Source organism: Haemaphysalis longicornis, unplaced genomic scaffold (assembly GCF_048455015.1).
Source record: "Haemaphysalis longicornis isolate Haplotype H1 unplaced genomic scaffold, Haemaphysalis longicornis Haplotype H1 scaffold_2, whole genome shotgun sequence".
Lineage (NCBI taxonomy): Eukaryota > Metazoa > Arthropoda > Arachnida > Ixodida > Ixodidae > Haemaphysalis > Haemaphysalis longicornis.
In genome coordinates, this window is record NW_027526295.1 from 235328863 (window position 1) to 235351463 (window position 22601).

A 22601-nucleotide genomic window follows, 5' to 3' on the forward strand; every position below is an offset into this window, starting at 1 on the left:
GCGCGTGCAACGCGGCCCACTTTGCGACATCTCCGAAAGCTTGCGGCGGTCACGTACCACGAGACACAAGGGATGGACAGACCCATGGCTTTAGGAGCTTCGCCCCTAAAACTGTTTGGACCCATAGCCAGCGGCTTGTAAGGGGCCCAATAAAAAATGTAAGAATTGCAGACAACATATGTCAGTACACACGGTCGACAGCAAACGTAAAAAAACGTTAAAAGGCACTCTAAGCACTCGTTAGAGTACAGGTTTCTTGAATCAGTGCAATTCTATAAGCCAACGAAATAAACAAGAACACGTTGAATGTTAACTAGCAATATACAACGAAAATATCAAATGCCACTAAGGTTACAATGAATGCATCATATCAAAGCTCTAGAATCACATACAATGCAATAGGTTATCACATTTTATATGAAGTATCCCATCATTCGGTAATGGGGGTATAAGTATGGGAGCATGTACAGATAATAGCTGCAAGCATGAATTCAAAGTGTGTCATTCATTTTATGGTAGTGCGTTTTTATCGCAGCTGAAATATTGTTAGCAACTTTTACGTCATGCGGCAGGCTGTTCCAGATCTTTACACCAGTAAATTCCTACATACGTTCACCGCAAACGTTTCATTTTACGGCTAAGTTAAAACCTCCAAATGTATGGCCCCGTGTTGCGCGTGCAGGAGTATTAAGTGTAGACACGTCAAACAGAAGGTTGTTTCTTATTAAGTTGTGGATGCATTCAGCAGATTTTTTATCACGAAGCCACCGAAGCTCTAAGCCACCGTCCAAATTGAAACAACGTTGTTGGAGTCCCTATGCCAGGCGAGAGCAAATTAAAGGACTTTGAAAAGTTTTCATGAAAAAAGAAAATAGTCTGATTGAAGCTCATTAGGCAGCAACCGAAGCCCCAACGTAAGCCCAGCCATAATTAAAGAACTGGAAGCATGTATTTGACGCTTCAGATTTGCATAAAAAGCACTGTAGCCTGTTAGCACTGTACGGTCTCGTCGTGCGAAGTGTTCTTGGAATAGTGTATGAGGGCACACAGATCATAAAATTCTCGTGGACGCAAGATTGTAGTGAAGACACAGTTGTATACCGGCTGCTAGAACCGCAGTTCGAAGGGAGCGTGAGACCCCGATCTGCCAAAGGAAATGTCTATATTGCGAAGAGGAGAATCCTTCGCTGTCTCGGTTAATTAAAAAAAATTATCGGTTCTCAATGTGTATCGTGTGTTACCGAATGTAATTATTTATCTAATAATTTTAGGCTGAACGGTCTTAAAAAGGCGAGGTTTGAAATTGTGTGGTTAGCCACGACCTGCAGAATAAGCCGCCAATCATCCATTTGAGAGCCAGACCTTTTATATCAGATTCAGGGTCTCTGTACATCATTCACGGTTAATTTTAAGAAAGCATGCTAACCTCTATTTCGCTCTCATGGTGTCTTTTAGTTGTACCGGCCATTTCTCGCCTTACGTTGCCGGCAGAAGTGTGCTACATACGACCCTAGCATATTCCCGCAATACAGCTACATTGTCATATTTACTGCTCTGTAGTTAAAAACTACAAAAGAGTGCAACGCGTTTTTTAAGCTGGTGATAGAAACCATCTTTGGATTCAATTTATGAAGGATTAAAAAAATCGAAGGCGGCCTTCTTTATATTGGCTATCAAATTAGACTAAAATACACGGCTGACCTGCAATGCAGTGCACTTTTCATACTGAAACACTCTTCTACATAAACTAAAATTGGTATGAATATTAGAAAAGTATGAACAAATAATACTACGGAAATTGAACTCCCTAGCTTCTCTAGATGCAGAGAAACAGGGCCCGACATTTTGGCAATTTTTGAAAATGTGTCAAGTTTGTAAATTTTATGAAACAATTTTACTTGAAAATCAGAAATAAGTACGTGACCTCATCTGGCAGTATGAAAAGTTTCCACAGAAAAAAAAACTGCGGCAATAGCTGCAATATTTTGCGTTTTACAGGTGCAAAAATTATCACATTTCCCACTCGTTAACGCGCCTTCCATCTGAGCCGGCTGTGGAATTTTTTTTATTTTTAGGTAGGCAAAATTTTTGTTATATAAGCTACCTTCACATATGTTTTTCCCTGTGCACAAGGGGCTATGTAGAACATTTTAGTCAAAATTAAAGATGTCGACCGGACACGCCTGTCTCATCTCTGGTGAAAACATCCCGTAAGTGATCGTTTGTCTCGCTGGATAAAACGAGTCGCTGTGATATGACCAGCATGAATTAATTTGTGCGAGCGTACAATGACGTCGACGCATCCTTCGACCAAGCGAAAGTGATAGCATGGCCAAGTAGAAAACACTCAAATAAAACAGTGATTGTATCTAGTCAAGCGAACCGCGGAGTGGTAAACATACTTTGTGGCACCCTCCATTGGAAGGCCACGGATTAATTGATAGAACCCGCAGATATTAAGTGCGCGCGAGAATCTTGAAATACACAGATTGAGAGAAAGAGAACGGTATTTAATGAAACAAGGAATTAGCCTGGCATAGACGCCTGACTTGCTACGCCAGATGATTAAAAAACTGGTGATAATGAAGGATAAGATGACGAAAATCATGATGATCCGCATGGTTGGTTAGAGCTTTCTATAGACACTGGTCCAGTTCTGTGTTTGTGAAGAAATTCAGCAGAGATTTGGTCGCAAGGCAAGCTCGTTGAGGGCACGGCCAGGGGCTAAACACGTCGCTACACTGCAGTCGTACCGAGAGAGTCTTTCCCAACTATACTAAAAGAGACATTCTGGGCGCTGAAACCGTGCACATTCGCAAGTCACGTAATGTAAATCCTCGCGCACGTTACAAAGAGAGCAGAGGGGGAAAGTAGCCGGTTGAAGCTCGAGAAGGAAGTGCCTAGAGTAGGTGACACCATGATGTGGCTGAATGTCACCATGGCGACGGTCGCTCTGCCGACGTCAGTCAAGCGAGTGTGCTGCACCGTGCGGCTGTGGTAAAAGCTACGGGTAAAGCGACTCGGCAGCGCACAGGTGGCGCCTCCTGTTCGAACGAAGGCAAACTGCGGCGGGAGTCACGGCCAGGTGAAGGCCACGTAGCGCCACTTACGGCACGCTGCGCAGCCTTCACGGCCTTCTGATGTAAGAGTCGGCGACGCCGCGGCGTTCAGTCGAGAAAATTCCCCTTGCGCGCGTCACTCTTCGAAAGTATCGGGCGAACCGGGATTCCCGAAGGCGGTCGTTATCTCCGGATCTGATCTTCCGTAGGAATCATGGTTGTAGTATAACCCTGTTTCTGCCTTCATTTAACGGAGTGGCACCATACATTACGGTGACATTTCTGAAAACATATATATATATATATATATATATATATATATATATATATATATATATATATATATATATATCCAAGTTGCAGTCCTTATTGCCAGTGCTGTTTGGCGTTTTTAACAGTGTTTTATAGTGCCGAATGAGATATGATTGCCTTTTTTTTTTTTATGCAGGAATAAATAATTGAAAATTCAAGTCGAGAAAAAATGCGCCGTTTTTTCCGGAAGCGGGAATCGAACCCACAACCTCCGCATAACGCGTGCGGTGATCTACCATTGAGCTAGTTCCGCGGCGACTCCCCTCTCGACTATACCGCGGGGTTTTGTATTTACGACTGCTCAGAGCCCGGTCAACTAGCGCCGCCCCTCGACCAACGCGGGAAGACGTAGAACGTCTTTTCCCAGCGGCCGCACGTAAGACGTGGTCGGAAGTCGGGGATAGCCAAAGGCATTTCAGACTGCTGAAGCCAGAACCCTCGTAATGCATTTTGTAGAACAGAGACGTACGGGACGAGGGATTCCGTAAGGACACATATCAAAGTTGCAGTCCTTATTGCCAGTGCTGTTTGGCGTTTTTAACAGTGTTTTATAGTGCCGAATGAGATATGATTGCCTTTTTTTTTTATGCAGGAATAAATAATTGAAAATTCAAGTCGAGAAAAAATGCGCCGTTTTTTCCGGAAGCAGTAGAGACACAGTAGAGAGTTCTCGTCATGTCACCAGCGATGGAAAGGGGGCTTACCGGTAGACATTCACCTCGGCTGAAACACAGCACGAAAAGAAAGGATACAGAGCGAAAAATACGGGCAGATAGAGGATTTATTCAGATTGATACTGTTTATAGTACTTTGAATTATTTTGATCTCGGCGCACCTTTCGGTACATGTGGCACGTGCTCCTTGCAGATCCGTGATTAAGATCGCAGCGCTGGTAAGATCGAGGCAGATCTTGCACAACGGCTCCTCCGCGGAGGTTAAGCGTCATATTTTCGGTGAATTCCTTTTCGTGCTCAGGTGCGGGGTAAAATGCCGCTGACAAGCTGGCACAGAAAAGCGTTTTCCCCGGCGCTGAAACTTTCCTGCAATCGTCAGAAAATTTTTAAGCAGACCGTTCCCTACCATGGCGTTCTGCCAGAAACATTTTTTGGGGGGAGGGGTTCTATACCACCGTTAAAAATATAAAAATAGAGGGCCTACGCCCAAAGATTACATTAGTTATTTTTGTTTCCATCTTAGTCACTTTTATCACCGTTTTTACATTTTGATACATCAGTGAGGTGTCTAAATAGCATGGGCGAAAGAAGGCCGAGAGAGGGAAGGTGGGGATGCCGCGCTCTGAAAATTTCGGGGGGTGTTCTGACCCCAAAACACCACCCCTGGCTACGCCCCTGGTTCCCTATAATTTTAAGCCACTGCTCCTGTTTTCAAGACCATTTTTGTGTCACGACAAGTCGTTCAAGACAGCGGAGGGATTTCTTCAGTACCAAAAGTTCGCAATTTACGGTGAAACCTTGTACCATCGCCCCTTTGCTCGTCCTATGAGGTATGAGAATTCATGTGCAGCATATGCGCTCGGAGCGGACGGCATTGCTACTGCGATAAAAATTATTGGCAATCTCCAATAACTCCACTGACGTGAAACGTGGAGAGGGGCGATTCATGCAATGTGTAAGTGTATTTTTTGTGCCTTTGTGTTTTTGCCAACGGAGATGAAACCGTTGGGGGTAGAGGTATACAGCTTTGCTGTAAGAGTCTAGTGTTTTGAAACGCGAAGCGTTCTAGCGCGAGGCATAAACGAGTGTCGCGGTGTTTTTTTATACGAGTTACGTTGTATTTCGAGGCGTAAACGAGTGTCCTGGCGTTTCAGTACCATGACTAGATGAGACGATGGTTACGGCGAAGACATGAGACGCAGACAGCCCGAGCCCCTAAGAAAGAACTCCAATCAGCACACCTCGGTGGACCAGATCGTCTTCCCGCAGTTTCACTAGACTCGAAGGAGGGTGGTTTATCATACCATCCTTACTTTACTGTGAGAAACCGAACTTGCCAGAACTTGGCACACTCCCCACAGCCAAAGGTACCGCTCGATCGCAGCAATTGGTGGCATTACACCGTCTGCAAGCACCGGTTTATGAAATATGCGGTTACGGAGTTCCAACCCATGCATCCGAAAACAAGTTATTCCAATTCACATTCCAGAGTTTCACGTAATTCTTCACAATGGGTTATTAAACTCGCAGTTTCGAAATTAAAGTTCTAAATTCGCGTTTAAGCGAGCAAGAGTTGAATATGGTAAGAGGGAACGGAAATACGTCCCAGATGGCGTTTGTAGTATGCCCATGTTTAAAAGACATTCCACTATGCTTGTCCGCTAAGACAATCATGTAACTGCTGCTTGCGCGCACCCATGCATTGCCATAGCGAATTTTCTATTTTCAAGAACTTGAAAGTAAAATGAATGCGTCGTCATCGTGCTTAGTGGAGCATGAGTATGCCTCAGGAAAACAATATTTTAAAGCAGCTTATGTCACGTCCGTATTTTCTTACTGTACTGTCTCAATAATTCCCGATTAGCTAAACGTGCGAAACCCAAAACTACATTCATCATCGTCATCATCAATATCATCTTCATCCACAGCCCTTATTCGCGTCCGCAGCAGGACGAGGAGTAGCCACAAAACTTTTAAACCGCTACTGTCGCGTGCCTTCCGCGTCAATTTTATGCCACTAAATTTTCGCATTTCATCATCCCTTCACCGGGTCTTTGGTCTTCACTTAATTTGTTTGCCGTTCCACGGTATCCCCTTCGCTAAACCAGAGACTCTGGCTAAACGTATGGTCAAGAGGTTGTCCGTCATTTACAACACATCACCCGCTGAATGCCACTGCCCGCGCTCAATTTCAACTATAATTTCTTCAACGCCAGTTTGTACAATACGCTACGATATTTAGTAAGATAGGCTAATTAAATTTCATATCCTTTGCAGCGTGAAATTTTGAAAGAAAGAAGAACTTTTCGGGGTGCACGCAAGCTCATGCCACGAGCACATATCTTCACCCACAAAAGCAAAATCTTGGCGATGGAGACCTCCGCTTTCGTTCTGTACACTAATGGCAAGCAGCCCCTCTTGGCTTTCCAAGGTTAGCAATTACGTAATGACCAGATGGAAAACATCGTCTCAGGCCTGACCCGCGCCCGTCATTGTGTCATTGTCCAAAATAAGCCGCTGGCTGAAGAGAAGCGGCATTGTTTCAAGGACCAGGTGAGAGCAAAACGTGCTCCTAAAGTCACCAGGCGCATTTTTAATCAACCTCGATACAGGTTTTGAAAGACGATAGTTTTTCTTGGGCTACTTAAACACAGAAATTTTGGTCTGTCTGTCCATCTGTGTGTCTGTGACTCGATTCAGCCATCCGGCCAAAGTAAAATTTATACTGCGCAATAGTCTTATATACTCGCAGCCAAATGTGATCGTCTAATCGCGGTTTACATGTTCATACTTATCAACTTTGTTGAACATGAACAAGACATTACGCAAATATAAGACCGAAAATTAATACACAAGGGATATTTACAGTATTCCTTTATTTTAAAAAAATTATGGATGCATGGTTTTTCGATAGCAAATGATATTCTACTACATCTACTGCAGAAAACCGCCGCCTGCTGTTGCCCGCGCCACCTCAAGGCGGCATATGAGAAATCACGCGGCAACAGCAACGAAAGGTTCCACTAGCTAACTTCCACGTTCTGCTTGGAACGCATGTGGAGCGCGGCAACGCCATTCTATAAACCTTGAAGTCGGCCGCCTCGAATCACGCACGTCTCCGCCGTACTGTAGCGCTGGCATCGAGGAACCCGGCCTGTAGCATTGGAACGCGGTAAATTCAAATCGCCTTGAGCAAACCTTTAGTGTGTTTACCCTGGGATGAGCGCGGCGGAACAGGAACAGCATGAGAGGTGAGCGGGAAAGCAAAGGGGGGCATTTCCTTGGCAAATGTCTTTTGACGACATTTGCAACGAAAGGAGCAGATACGCGGTCAATTTTTTGTCTGGTTCTTCTAAAAAATGTGCAAATGTTTTGCGCTTTTGGAAACGCACACGACTTTACAGTGGGACTAGCCCGTACTTAAAAAAAGGGACCAAAAGAAGCGTTCAACTCAAGGCATTCTTGAAGACGAGTGAGCTGCGTCCGATGTGTTAATTCTCCAGAGGGGTGTCTCAAGTAGCACTCCGAATACAAGAATAAAATCCCTTTCATTTTTTATTGTTAACAAATTAAAAAGACAATTATGTCAATTATTCCAGCCTGCTAAATTTTTCTGCATACTGAAATTAAATTATGCGTACGCCACTGCCTTTGGAGATATTTTGACAACAAATCCAAATGGCAAAACCCGGAATAACTTGCCACAAACAAAAGGATTCGCTGAAGAAATTTGCTGCGTATTGTTGTTGCGCCTGGGGAACATACGGCGTTGCCGAAACCTCAATCGCTCTGTTCGAGTGGAACATTTACAAAGAGGTGGACTGGCCTGTCCCCGAGCATCACCAGCAATCGATGGAGATCGGCTTCTTATACACGCGCGTACACCCACACACATAATCAGAGGCGCCTACCGAAGACGCTGTCTTGAGCGCAGCGCGCCGCTAAGCGCTATAAAAACCCCGCATTACCATAAACATCGAACGTGGGCCACCTATATGGCCTTCGCCCTTCCGGGCTCGACTTCGACCTTGAACTAACAAATCTCCCTCTGGAACGAATGAAAACCGGTGACGGAAGGCGCCGCGGTTTAGCGCGCTCTGGTGTCAGCAGTGACGTCTTGAGTGACGTCACACTTCACAGACTTCACCACGCAGTTCCGGATGTTGTTCGGTAGTTGTGAAGAAGAATGCAGGTTTAGTTTCGAAGCTCCAGGGTGCCATTCTTCTACGAAGGTTCCACCCGTCGCCAGCAATACCGGAACCATGCATTTGTGCCGGGTTGTGCCTTGCGCCTATCATTCCCGCCACCACGCCTCCACGCTTACGAGGCGAGGGTGATGACGGCGTTTCTGAATAATGTAATCTGAACTCGAAACGAATAGGGGGTCTAAACATGAGACGTAAAGTGTGGCAGACTCTCCGCAATCATAACCGGCGACTCTTGTTAGCCGCGAGATAAATTTTGCAGCTAAGGCTACTAATGTTTATGTTTTACTTCTCACCATTAATTCGTAACGTGCCCTTTGTTTGCTGTTCAGTTCGAGTTTAGTACTTTATGTTTCTCGATATAGCTTTTGGACGGATATGCGGGAGAGAAGACATCAACAGGCGGAGAGACAAGTTGTCGCGTGTTTTGACACTGACATGAAATGGATATGAATTAGCGCGCACATTTATAACAGTAAATGCGTATTTCCGTTGCAAAATAAATCACTCGTACTTTCATAGGATTAGCGGTTAACATTTCCCGAGAAAATCGTCGAGTGCATGAAAGGCGCACATGAGCCTTACGGCTGCCAGCAGGCAAAGGAAACCAGCAAGCAATCAACCAAGCAAGCAAATAAAACTGCCTTCCCAGCACGTGACACGCATAGCCTACTAATTTTGGATCATAACCCGATGTTGGTATTTCACTAATTTTGGTAAGGTAATGCTTCCTTGTCTCGCTCCTTTACAGATGGGAAACTTTTCACTACATTTATTAAGAATTCTCCTGTCCGTGCTTACCTTGTATATGTCCTCTCAGACTTCTATGTGAGCCTCCTATATTCCCTGTTCCTTCAGTGCTTCCAGTACTGGGGCGGTGTCGAATCAACCGCTTTTTACGCTCAATGAATGTTTATTCCCTCTTTCTCGCCGCCTATAAATGCCACGTTTATTACACCACGCGAATTTTTCTGTTGCCTCAGTGATCACGTAGACGCGGTCACTTAGTGAATAACATTGCCTAAATTCAACCTGTCATCTCGATTGTTCTAAATCTAGGGTCGCTTATGGCGTTAACTAGTAAACAACTACTACACAACCGAGAGTAGGCTTATGGGTCTCCGTGATCCTTAAAGGGACACTGAAGTGATATGTAAACATTGCGGAATTACTTGCGAAAATTGTAGTCCGGAGTCCCCAGGCCATGTTTCAACCACCCTGGGCGCGTTTACGCGATTTTATTTAGTAGAAAAATTATTTCAAAATTGCTGTCCTCCTCTCTTTACGCTCGCCCATTTTCTGCGGCGTTTTCGTGTGACGTCGCGAGGAGCCGAGCTCGCAATTGGCTGCGCTACTGCACGGCTCCCCGGCCTTCAGACAGAGTCAGTCGGCCCAGCGTTTCGTCCGCCGGCCGCCGACGTTTGGGAATGGAAGAATCTGCCTTTCTTTACTTGGTCAGTTTGTACACTGTATCTAGCTCCAAGTCAAGGTCGCTTCACACAAGCGCTGCACAAGCGCACATGCGACGCTTCGCTGACTGGTACGCCAGTAGGAAAATATAAGGCCTCTTGAAGGCGGGAAAAGAGTCAGCGAAGTCAATATAGGTACTAAGGAAATAAAATCAACTGATATTTTTACCGTACATCGTAAAACTAGGGTGCGGGGAGCACTTTTTTGCGCTGGGCGAACAAGCACAGCGGTCAGCAGCACAACTACGCATCTGCGGACGCTTTTCCGTCTACGAAATGCAATTGCTAGACGTGAGCTATTGTGGAAACTCGGGCGACGCTTACTGCACGAGCGCAATACAACAAATAGTCACCTAAGCTGCTTGAAATGCCAAAACTAAATATAAGTGTAAATTGGTTAACAATATATACCCTATATTACCGCGGCCAGCGAGCCCGCCCCGTGGTCGAGTGATTCTGTTTCCGGCTGCCGATAGGAGCGGACGCAGGATGGATGGCTCCGTGCGAGCTGCGATAACGGCCGATGCCGGCCGTGGTGAACCGGTTTCTTCGTTGCCCAAGGATTACCGTGTTGTTCTGCCCCCCCTGCCCACCGGAGAAGCGATGAATCGTGTGGTTGTTCTGCACTGCGACGTCGGCGGTCGACCGTACAGAATTGACGACTTCAGGCAGCCGTTGAAGGACACTGGAGTGATACAGGAAGTTTGTGGCATAGGGGCCTACCAGATGTCCCACGTCTGGCTGATAAATTTTCGGACGGACGGAGCGAAGAAAAAACTGCTGGAAAGCGGCCCTTTGAGCGTGAAAGGACGGCCATGCCTTGTAGTCGACCCCGTAAGGCACGAACTTCGGGTGAAGCTGCACTGGGTTGCCTTCAACGTTACCAACGAGACTATAAGGAAGATATTCGCCGAGTACGGCGACGTGAAGGAGGTGACGAGTGACAAGTGGCGTGTTCAGGACTTTGAGAGCTCCGAGTCGACAACCCGGATTGTGCGCCTAGTTTTGCATGAAGGTGTCACGCCGGACAGGCTTCCCCACCAGCTGCGGTTAGGCCCCGGCACGGCGCTCGTCGCGGTGCCTGGGCGATCCCCACTGTGCCTCAGGTGCCGCAGAGCCGGGCACATTCGCCGAGAATGCCGGGCCCCCAGGTGCTCGGAATGCCACGCCTTTGGGCACGAGAAGGCGGACTGCACCCGCTCGTACGCTCGGGCTGTGGGTCGAGGCCTGGAAAGTGACAACAGCGAACTCGTTATGGACGAGGAAGAAGCAGAGGGAGCAGCGGCACCCGCAGCACCTGAACCCAGGACCCACCACCACCCCGAGCCGGAAACGGACGCGGATACCACAAGAAAGGACGAGAGCAAGCCACTGAAGGCGGAGGGGCGTAGCGCGCCAGCAGACGATCCGCCTCGGCAGGCCACCGCTCAAGACGGGGACAGTGCTGGAACCACCAAGGACGAGAGCGAGAGGATGGACCTCGAGGTTCAGCCGAGCAAGCGTCGGCACGAAGATGGCCCGGAGACTGCGGACGAACCAAACCAGCGAAAGCCAGAACCGCCGTGGCAGGCTGGTCGGGGAAAGAAGAATCAGCGAGCCGCCACTACTAAGCCAGGGGTGGCGTCGCCGGGAAAAGGCGGCACGAAAATCACCTGACCACATGTAGGACCGGGCACACTGTATGGCGCGAGATAAAGGTAAGCACTTTACACTTGGTCTGGTCCCTCCAAAATGACGGCCCTCTGTAAGCCCTTTCGAATAGCTACCCTCAATGCACGAGGACTTTCAGCTAAGCGAAAGCAGAATCAGCTGTACCGCATGGTTACGGAGCGAGACCTAGACGTCGTCGCCATACAGGAGACGAAAGTCGAAAGTGAGGATCAGACCGACTGTATGGTGCGTCCCTTTACAGCACACTATTATGCATGTGTTAGTCACGCGGTTGGAATGTCGGCGGGATGTGTTCTCCTGATTCGAAAATCGTTAGGGGTGGTAGTCCAAAATGTCACAGTGTGCCTAAACGGACGTTTCGTAGTTTGTGACTTTGCTTTTTCAACAAGCCAGTGGCGAGTGATTTGTGTTTATGCACCAACAAGAGTCCAAGAAAGACGCGATTTTTTCGAGGAAATCAGAAAATACTGCAGTGGTGATCGATACACAGTGTTATTGGGCGACTTTAACTCTGTATGCTCCGCACGAGACAAAACCAGCTGTACACCCTATCGTGACGTAAGCACAACTTTATTATCTGAAATGGTGAACGATCTTGGTTTAGAGGACGTGGGAGAGTGTGTTAGCAGTGGAAGAGATGTACATTATACGCATTTCCAAGGGGCTAGTCACGCCCGCTTGGATAGGGCGTATATTTCAGCTGAGCTGCTGCCATGGTGTTGTGACTACAACGTGCGCTCGGTTTCGTTCTCCGACCACTGCTTAGTATCGTTTTGTCTGGGAAGTAAAAACAAAAACAGAAGTAAATTTACATGGGATCTATGGAAATTTAACGATAAACTGTTAGAGGACGATCTTTTTATGCAGCAAGTAAGAGCAACTGTAGAAAATATTGGTAATAGTAGCAGCGAAAAATTAGGAGTTCAATGGGAGCACTTTAAGCAAGAAACAAAAATGCAAGCAATCGAAAGAGGAACCGCTATTAAGAAGGAAAGACAAAAGCAAGAAAGCGTCTTGCGAACTTGTTTGCAGGCAATGTTGGAAGAAGAAAGCCAAGTCCCGGGGTCGTGTAAAGATGAGATAAAGGCCACAAAAGCAAAACTTGAGCTGATAGACGCCGAACGTTATCACGCAGCGCTCGTCAGAGCGAGAGCGGAAAAATGGATAGCGGGCGAAATGCCCACCAAGAGAGCACTGGGGACAGAAAAAAGATACGCTCGCCGCAACGAAATAACAGAAATTGAGTACAACGGCGTAGTCAGCGGCGAAAACATAGACATAGAACGTGCTTTTTTTGAGCACTACAGTACCTTGTTTTCGCGAAGCGCTATTCAACTTGAGAAGTTTGAACGTGAATTTGTGTCTCTGCTGCCAAAAATCGATGACGAAACAAGGTTACTATTAGAATCCCCCATCACGGTAGAGGAAGTGAAAGAAGCGATTAATAACCTAAACCTGGGAAAGTCACCAGGTCCTGATGGCTTGAGCGCGGCTTTTTATAAGTTCCTTAAACATGAGATATCCCCTGTGTTAACGGCAGTATTTAGAGAAGCTTTTACGTTAGGGGTGCTGCCACCGTCGTTTTCGGCTGCGCACACCATTTTAATTCCTAAAACAGAAGACACTGTCAAACTTCGTCAGGTGACGTCGTACCGCCCAATAAGCTTAACTAACGTTGACTACAAAATACTCATGAAAATACTGGCTAAAAGGTTACAGACTGTTATTGGCATCATAGTGGGACCGCATCAAACATGTGGGATAAAAGGACGATCAATTGTCACGAACATACACAAGGCTCGGAGTGTACTCGAGAGCTGTGATGTGATGCATACCGGTGTAGCAATGCTACAAGTGGACCTCGATAAAGCGTTCGACCGCGTGCCACACGATGGGCTTATGGCAGTATTAGAGCACGTTAACATCGGCTCTGTTATCCTAGAAGGTGTTCGCATGGCCTACAACAAGTGTACGACCAGAATAATTGTTAACAAGGGGTTGGGAAGGCGCATAGAAGTGCAGAGGTCGGTGAGGCAGGGGTGTCCTCTGTCACCTCTCCTCTTCTGCATATACATTGAATCCTTGTGTTTAGCCATAATGAGAAATGAAACTGTCAAGGGATTTCAACTTCATGCAGCCGAGGTACGAGTTTTAGCTTACGCAGACGATATTGCTATTTTCTGCGCAGATCAAGAAAGCGTCTCTCAAGTCGTTAACTTAGTGAAATGGTTTTGTCATGTGAGTGGATGCGCCGTGAACTGGGACAAGTGCCTGGGAATATGGCATGGAGAGTGGAGTGCAACACCGGTGGTATTTAAGAATATCAAGTGGGTAACGACGCCCGTGAAGTACCTAGGCGTGCCGCTAGAGTATTATACCGATAGTGACCCTTATTGGCGGAAACAAGCTGTGGAGCTACGAGAAAAGGCAGAGAAGTGGAAGGGCACAAATTTGTCCATCTTTGCTCGCGCGACGGTTTGCAACCTATTCATGGTGAGCAAACTTTGGTATGTATTGCAAGTACTTCATTGTTCACGGGCGAATGTTCAAAAGCTGCACCGTGTTTTTGCAGTATTTATTTGGAGTTCGTCCTGGGAACGAACCAGTCGTACAAACCTCTTTCGGCGCGTTCGTGATGGGGGTTTAGGGTTAACGCATTTCTTTTTACGTCAGTTGGTAAACCGTTTTCTTTTTTTGCGGGATGTTAAAGACCCGTTTTTGCGCACGGTTTGTCAAATTAGATTAGGCAGGGTTCTGCCAGAGTTTATAGTTACGACATTATGTTTGCCGGGAGGTATACGTGGCTACCTAAAAGAAGTTGTTGAGTCATTTCGTTTTCTAGCTGTGCGATTTTCGTTGGATTATCTGAGTGCAGTTTCAAGAAAGAGACTGTATGGTGATCTTTGTGATACAGTTCTCCCGGTTCCGTTGTACAGAATAACGTACTCAGCAGGCCCTGGTCGAGATGTGTTAAAGCGGGTCAAGAAAATGCCAGTTGCACCAGGGATTAAAACGTTTTTCTTTAAATTACATACCGGAACACTCCTTGTTAAGACATGGATGCAAGAAAAGGGCCTCTTTATGCCATGGGGGGAACAGTGTTGGTTGTGCAAGAAACCGGAAACCATTGAACATGTCTTCATCGACTGTTGGGATGGTGTATTCTTTTGGGATGTGCTGCAGCGTACGTTGAAAAAAGATCTGCCAGTCGATGCCCGTGGCATCCGGTATTTGTCCGTTGAACATGATGAGGAGGGTGTACCGCTAGATCTAATAATGTTATTGGGCCTGCACAGCATATGGAGGTGTCGGCTGGCAGTCCGTCACTCGGACATTGACGCGCGCCCAGTCAGAGAGTATTTTCAGGAGGCTATTGTTTCGTTTGTTGAATTGAAAAAGGCCCAACAAAGTGTTCCGGAATGGCTGTCACAAGTTGAAAGGCTAACAAAGATAAAGATATTTTAGCCACCAGCGCTGCATCCCAGAGCGGGAGCAGCGATTTTATGTTTTAGTATGGGTTTGTTGTGACACTGATGTTTATGTTTGTAAAAGCGGTGCTTGTTTGGAAATAAAGAAAAAAAAAAAAAAAAGCCCCGTGGTCGAGTGGTCTGGGGCGTTAGGTATGTCACCGCAAGTATTTTGCAAGTCACGAGTTCGAATTCCCGCGGGTACGTGCTTTTTTTTTTTTGTAAGTTAACTTTTTTGTTTTCCGCCGATGTTTTCTATATTGAGTTCACCTTTTTTTGGGCCGCAACGTTCATAGCTCCACGAACTAGTTCACAAAACGCGCGCAGGCTGGCACTGGCGCGCTAGCGAGTTCTCGTTGGCGTGCTGTTTCCATAAGCACCGACTGCTTGCAGGCAGTGGGCACAGGCCAGAATGAACAGACCCTTGGCCTGGTGCGAACACGCTTTTTACAATACAGGCATGAGGGAGGCAAGCTCCGAATATGGGGGAAAAGCGAATGACATGTGGGCGTCTGCGGGTACGCGGAGGGCGTTCATGCACTGCGTAGGTCTCGGCTAGTGAATGCTACGATTCCAAGCCGTCCTGGGAGGCTTATCTTTATGAATTTTTACAGCTGACAACATGGCAGAAGCGCGGTACGATGATTACTGAGTTATTGAGAATGCCCATCCAACAACGCCACCGGTTGTGTTTTACAGAACCGAAACCGAAACCGAAACTTGTTTGGTTGCTCACCTTGGGCATCGTCCAATCACGGTGCCCGCCCCTCCCAACGTCACAGCTTTAGTTGGTGCGGCCGCCGCAAACCGCGCATGGTAGTTTTTCTTCTTTCGCGCTTTGTAAAATAATTACCGATTTGTCAATTGGATAAACGATGAAAAGTGTGCTAATTTGAGCCAGTCTACGCAGTGCAAGCAAAAACGGGAGCTTGACAAATTCACTTCAGTGTCCCTTTAAATGCATGAGTGAGTGAGTGAGTGAGTGAGTGAGTGAGTGAGTGAGTGAGTGAGTGAGTGAGTGAGTGAGTGAGTGAGTGACGTTGGTTCCTTCGGTAACTTCATGTGAAACGATACGACCGACTGCTCATGCTATGCAAAAATACAAATTTGTTCTTTTTTTTTTTTTCGTTACAGGATGGCGACTCCGAGCAGAAGCAAGTAGAGTGCGGGTTGGCGGGTGCGAGCAGGCAGGCTGGCCACCCCGGGTGCGTGGCATCAAGAGGAATAGCTGACCATGGTAGCCCCCGTTCCCGCCCAGTACTCGGAGAACGAGACCCACAAGGCAGCAGTGATCATCGAAGCTGTCTCGATACCGCCAAAGCAATGTGAACAACCGCAGCAAGGCCCCAAGGATGCCCAGCACTCAGGCCTATTTCAAGGCGGGGAGACAAGCAGCGGCAGCCAACCAGGCTCCGCCGCTCAGCAACGCCACAGCCCGGGCTACTCAAGCTTCGTCGACGAATCTGACGTGGTGGTCCTCAGGCTACTCGAGCTCGTCCATAGGGTTCTCCTGTTCGGCATGAAGCTGCTGAAAAGTCACGGACGATACGCCTACTCGGCATCTTAGTCAACGCACTGCACGTCTATAGTGCAACGTGGTTATCCTGCACAGATAGTGTACGACTTCAAAACTACTATCAAGACGCTGGCAACGACGCCTTGGTCATAGTTCCTTTATTTCTCGTCATGGATATCGTCAGCCAGCGCAAACCATTGTGCTTGACGTGTCCGTCAAGGACCTGCTCCAAACGACAATGTTTTAACGTTTTAGCGAAACCATTGACGTTCGTGGCCAGTTCACGCTACAATCACGCTCATTTTCGTAACCACGAAAAGAATCAGTGTGAGCCTGAGGGTGATGCCATTAACTCCCAGCTTTGTCAGCGAGCTTCCAGGTAGGCGTGGGATGTAAGCCATGTATATAAGCTCCCATTTTGCTGCGTCCGTTCTGACCTCAAACAGCACAGCTATGATTCATGTTTTGCTCGTCAATATATGGACGAGGCTACATACAGTAATGGAATCATGCTTAGTAAATATCTCTAAATTATCACAAGCAAAAATGGCGTGACAGAAAAACAAAATTTATCAGAACTCTTGACTTCGGGAGTCACCTTGAGCCTTTACGCAGTGTGCCTTTCCTTAACCTTCTAGGTAATTCCATTTGTTTTCAAAGAGAAAACAACCTTTCCAGATGTTATTCTGGCATCTGACGTTAGATATAGCAATGAATTGGCTAAGGAACAAATATTAGTAAATTTGATTTGAAGCCACAAGTTTTCCCCTATGTCCTTTTGAAAGACTTCTTGTCTATTGCTGATGCGTACAAGCCCTGTTCGTTGCTGTAAAACTGTTGTGTTTTCTCAGCGGGCCATGACGCAAGCGAAGAGAAATCAAGGCCTGTAAGAAGAAAAATTCCTTTGACCACACAAGCGAGAAGACACCATACAGATGGCTTTTTTGATGCTATTTCGAAGGTTTTTTTTATTCTGTAATTCACTTTTCATAGTGAGATCTTCCAAGAAATGTACAAGTTGAACCGGGAACAATTAGGCTACTTCCTCAGCGTCTACTACGCATGCGTGCTACAGTTCCAGCTTGTGGAGAGGCTATATGGAGAGGAAGTAGAGTGGGGAGTGAAAGGATGGTGGAGAGAAGAGTGGCGTTCTTAAAAGATTTCGGCGAAATGGGCGATTCTGATTGGTCGAGAGGCAGCAAACAGGGCGATATGCAAGTGTAGAGGAGGTTCCAAATGCCCGGCAGGCTAACTTTGCTTGGCTATATAAATCCTGCGCTCGGCGAGCTGTGCGACATGGGAAAAAACGAAACAACAAGCACTGCATAGCAAATCGCGAAGCGATTAGCCGCAACGTGAAGCAACGTATTATCTAACGCTTCACAGCTCGGTCACAAGTGTTCAGAAAATTCGTAGTTTCTACGGCTGCCCCAAATACTGTCCCATATAACAAAATAAAACTACGAATGCCACATTTGAATATTTTTAAAAGCCAAGTTCGAACTATCACAATCTTGTTACTTAGGAAATTGAGTCAACCGTAGAATTTGGGGCGTGCGGACAACTTAGAACTCTTTAGCGTCCAACTGACAACGCAAACAGACGAGCTGTTTTGACGACTCTTGCGCTCAACAGCGTACATCTAATTGACTGAACCGCAGCGCATCGCTGATCAACGTCACAGAATGAAATATCCCGCGTTGCATACGGTTCTTCTCATTTCAAAAATTAAAGAAAACTTATCCGAATTCTCAGCCGACAATTACCACTACGTATACCCTTTGTTAAAAAATATAATAGGTTCAAAACCAGAATGAACGACTGATCACGCGGTCATGGTATTTGAACCAACTCGATAAAATCAAGTGTTGCTTTTTCATGGCAGTATGCCATATTGTGCGCGCACGTGTTGTTAAACGCGCTTTTTAAGTCTGCTAAATGTTTATAGTTGTGTTATTCGAGCTTTGATTTATTTATTGTATTTATTGGTAAAAATTTGTGGTTCCATCATTAAAATCGTTGGTATAATGTTTTGCAGTATCGAGCGCATTTTTTAGCGCTTTCCCTTTGGTGCAGGACGCCGAAATGTAATTTTGTTTGCAGCTTCTTCCGACATACCTGCCTACATTTTTGTAACATATAACATTCTGACTTGGGTATCTGCATCCAACCACTGCGAAGCTGGTGGCGCTCATCTGTTCTGTTTTGAAACACAGTTGGGAAGGAAGCAAATTGCTCAGCGCCATTTCTGTATGGGCGAAAAAATCTGAGTTCTTGCCTCAGCTCAAACGGCAAATAACAAAATAAACATAATAGCTGTCACTTCTTATCTGGGAATCACCTCAACGACTATAATGAACTAGAGATGTGAACTATTGAAAAAAAAAAAGCATTTGAAAAAAGAAACAGGATAACATTGAAAAAAAAATGCTTCTACGGGGAAATTTGTTATGATATGACCAATCACCCAACCATGCGACCTTATTGTTGTGATGCGACCAATCAGGTGAAGCGATTTCTGAAATCAGTGCGTTGACGTGAAATCGTGCGCAGAATTTGAGAGTGGAAGCTCCGCTGGGACATTTTTGATGCTGCATGAAACAATCATATTATTTTCAGTGCAAACGGAAAAAGTCATCGCCCACTTAGGCCTTTAAAGTGATTTGAAATTTTCACCGAAAGCCAGCGACTATCGAAGAGTCCTGCATCGCGTTTGCGGTGCCATCACGTTCCTTAAATTTGTCATGCGGCACGCGCCCCGATAATTCACGTTCCATCCGGCCACGGTGTTGAGTTAGTGCTTCAGTTGCCGCACTTGGATGCGGCTATTGGCTACCCGGGTTCAAATCCCATTCGAACCAAAATAATTTGCTATGTATATTTTACTGACTTGTTTTCTTTTTACAGCGGTCGTAATTTGGTTTCATCGTGCAGTCGCCAGCAACTACGGTCACTTTTCGCATTTGATGAGGCATCTAAGGGTTCTGTCTTAAGAAGTATGTTGATTTTTTATAAATCTGTGAGGAATCGTCTTTTTTTCAATCTTTTATATTTTTCTGGAAAAAAAACATAAAGAGAACCTGTTGTTTTCACGCCCCTCAAAACTGCAAGAAAACTTACAAATGAACGCGACCGGCGACGCGGTTGGTCTTTCAGGTAAGAGTTATACATGTCTCCTCCCGAAAAACAACCGCATTTTTACACGCAAAGATAAAAATTCGGCGAATGCATCTTCACTGCCTGCTTCGGGATGTTCGCGGAAAGCGCAACCTCAAATTGGCGCAGTACCACAAGGTAAGAAAAATCTAATTATCGCGCGAATGAAAAACCAACGCTGAACCTTCTCGGTACCTAAGGAAAGGACGTTGTTCTTGTGAAACAATCTTCCAGTTTTTTTTTTTAAGCCGACTGACAAGATGAAGTCGAAATGCGTGCCGCGGGTGAGTGGTATCCAGTCCCTAACAGAAAAATCATGTTTTGTAAAGCGGTGCTTTAGCAGGCTGTATCATTCTGTTTCTGTGTGTTGCAATGTATATATGGCACCTTATTCGTGCCCCCCGCCCTATTCCGTCCTTTGTTCCCGCTCTTTTATGGGACTTGTCCACCCCATATCTGAAGCAGCAAGCCCACTAATGAGTAGGGCGGACCTCTTTAGTTTTCATTACCTCTCCCTTTCTCTATTTGTTTTACCTCCTATGTCTGTCTACCTGTCTGTTCTAATGGCGTGGAATAATTTCATAGTCAGAAAAATACTTCGAGAAAGTTTCGCACTGCCAGGACCCTTAAATAAAGTGCAGGCACATGCGTTAAAGAAATCAGGCGAATGTACCATTATTGGCGAAGCAGAAAACGAAAGATCGGCAAACAAGTCTGCGTGCTGCACGTAGCCTTGGGCAAATCTCGTAACCTTCGCACACCTGGCTGCAACGTTGCGTGAAGAAGATGCGCTTGCGCGTCTTCTTTTTTATATCTCCCTCTCTTTCTGAACCGGAATGAAGGTAAGAAAGCAGTCATGCCACTTGGATGGGCTGGCGCTTGGCCTCCACAGCGACATGCACACACTAAAACAGTCGAAAAGGGTAATCGTGTAGTATATTTAACAATGATATGCCCTCATTCAAAACATCCTGAAGTGACCGCAGCTGTTGTTTAAAAGGACCCTGCAACACTTTCGATAAGCGCTTTCACTCTTTCCTTCACGTCTGGAACCACTGCGAAAGCTATAGTTATCGCCAGCACGGAGCGGCACTGCGTGATTTGCTCGTCGCATCAGATACGCCTTCCACGTCTGCTTTGTTTTTGTGGCTTTTTTTTTAGTTGCTATCAAGAAGGGCCCATTGCTGCAACTGAAGGAAAACCGGCCAACAGCCGCTACATGGCCTTAGTGACGTAGTTCGGGCCGTCGAAGAACGTCAAGACCTGGAAAGTGAAAAATCTTTTGAGCGAGTTCACACTCTGATGGACATAGGGCAGTAATTTTTGGCTGAGGTACTTTGCGACTCCCTAATCTAAGTACTGGGCGTGTTGGGCGACTACGTTCTGCAAGCATTTAAGATTTCAAAAAGTTGAGAAAAGTGTTGCAGGGACCCTTTAACTGTGCGCGCGTAATACAGCTCAAAGAAGCGGCTGCTTTGTTTCAAAAATAAAACTTCCCGTCGCCTCCCATTTCAAACAAGACGGCAAACATACCCCGGGATATTTAGGAGTGTTTTTGGCATTGTTTTGCCAGCAAGTATTCAGCTCGCCAAATTTCCTCGTGGAAGGTTGCAGCGCCATTAATCAACATGGTAAGTATGCAGGAAAACGCAATCCTGGCGTTAAATCTTGTCATATGAATTGTATAAAAAGAAATAAGGCGGGCTTGCAGGAGTACTGAGCATGGTAAAGGCTTTTCTAGCAGTCAAGCGTGGCCTTGGATTATCAATTTTGTATGAGGCGGGCATTCGGCATCAAGGCCGAACTTCTTAAGTGGATGCTTGTGAAATCTGCAATGTACTTGGCCTGAGCTGAATATTGTTGCGTGAGCAATAAATGGAGCGTGTCGGTGAAAATTTGCGCCGTCGATCCCTGGACGGAATGAGTACGACAGAGCGCTTGGGGAGAGGTGACGTCAAGCCGGGCTGGCAGCGGTGGCGCTGCGCGTCGCCCGACGTCCGAAAGTAAAATGGAGTATGGATCATGTGTAGGGCCGGCCGAATAGGAGCAGAAGAGTATGGAATGGGAATAACGGCGACGAAATGTCGGTGCTGGTGAAAAATTATGCACCCCTCCGTCTGACTACGACAATGGCTGAGCGCGAAGCTTTCACGTGTGGGATGCCTTGCTTGTCGTCTGTTTGCATTCTAAGTCTAAGTGCATTCGGCAGGCATTCTCAGATAAAGAATGGCAGCCTGCCATTGTCGATGAAGAAGAAAGCGTGTGAAAGCTGCATCTTACCGGTACTCACCTACGGGGCAGAAACTTGGCGGCTCACCAAAATGGTTCAACTTAAATTGAGGACGACTCAGCGAGCAATGGAACGGAAAATGGTAGGTGTAACATTAAGGGTCAAGAAGAGAGCGAAGTGGGTCAGGGAACAAACGCGTGTTAAGGACGTATTAGTAGAAATTAAGCAGAATAAATGAACGGGGGCAGAGCGTGTAATGCGAAGGCAAGATAACCGTTGGTCATTAAGGGTAACAGAGTGGGTCCCTAGAGAAGGCAAGCGTGGCAAGGGGAGGCAGAAAGTTAGATGGGCAGATGAGATCAAGAAGAGAAGTTTGCGGGGATAAATTGGTCGCAATTAGCGCGGGACCGGGATAATTGTAGATTAATGGGAGAGGCCTTTGCCCTGCAGTGGGCGTAGATAGGACGATGATGAGGTTTTCAATACCTGTTTTAGAGGAAATAAGACAGGCCCGCCAGAACCCTCAACGCATATCTCAACTCAACTTCGCCGTGCTTGTAACTCCTTTTCGGGGTAACGGTTGGTATGACATATCAACTTGTTCCTCTAGAGCTCTGCTCCAAACCACTCGCATGGTGAAATGTTTACGACTGCATCATTGCTCTAACGCCAAAGTGGCAAGAAGGGGAGTTTTACTAGTGAACATTGGGCGCGCGAAAGGAAGAGAACAGGAGCTGGATTCTAAATTTGGCTCTGGTCTCGATGAAGAGGGATAGGTCCATGAAGTCGCCAAAGGGTAACTGGTGCTTGCTTGTCAGGCACTACCGACGAACAACGGAGCG

The 22601-nt window shown here is 46.4% G+C and overlaps 2 protein-coding genes across 2 annotated transcripts in view; both read left to right on the forward strand.

Annotated features, from left to right (window-relative positions):
- LOC144167695 (uncharacterized) overlaps positions 1 to 18626 on the forward strand; it is a 32099-nt gene extending 13473 nt beyond the window's left edge. The window contains exon 2 of the mRNA XM_077696876.1: positions 15992 to 18626. Coding sequence (XP_077553002.1) covers positions 16092 to 16424 — 333 coding nt within the window. The 5' untranslated portion in view covers positions 15992 to 16091 and the 3' untranslated portion in view covers positions 16425 to 18626. The remainder of the gene's footprint in view (positions 1 to 15991) is intronic.
- LOC144170142 (uncharacterized) lies at positions 10175 to 14968 on the forward strand. The gene has a single exon (XM_077699746.1). It carries the CDS (start codon positions 10209 to 10211, stop codon positions 11373 to 11375), a length of 1167 nt encoding a protein of 388 aa, XP_077555872.1. The 5' UTR covers positions 10175 to 10208; the 3' UTR covers positions 11376 to 14968.
- Positions 18627 to 22601: the final 3975 nt, after the last annotated feature.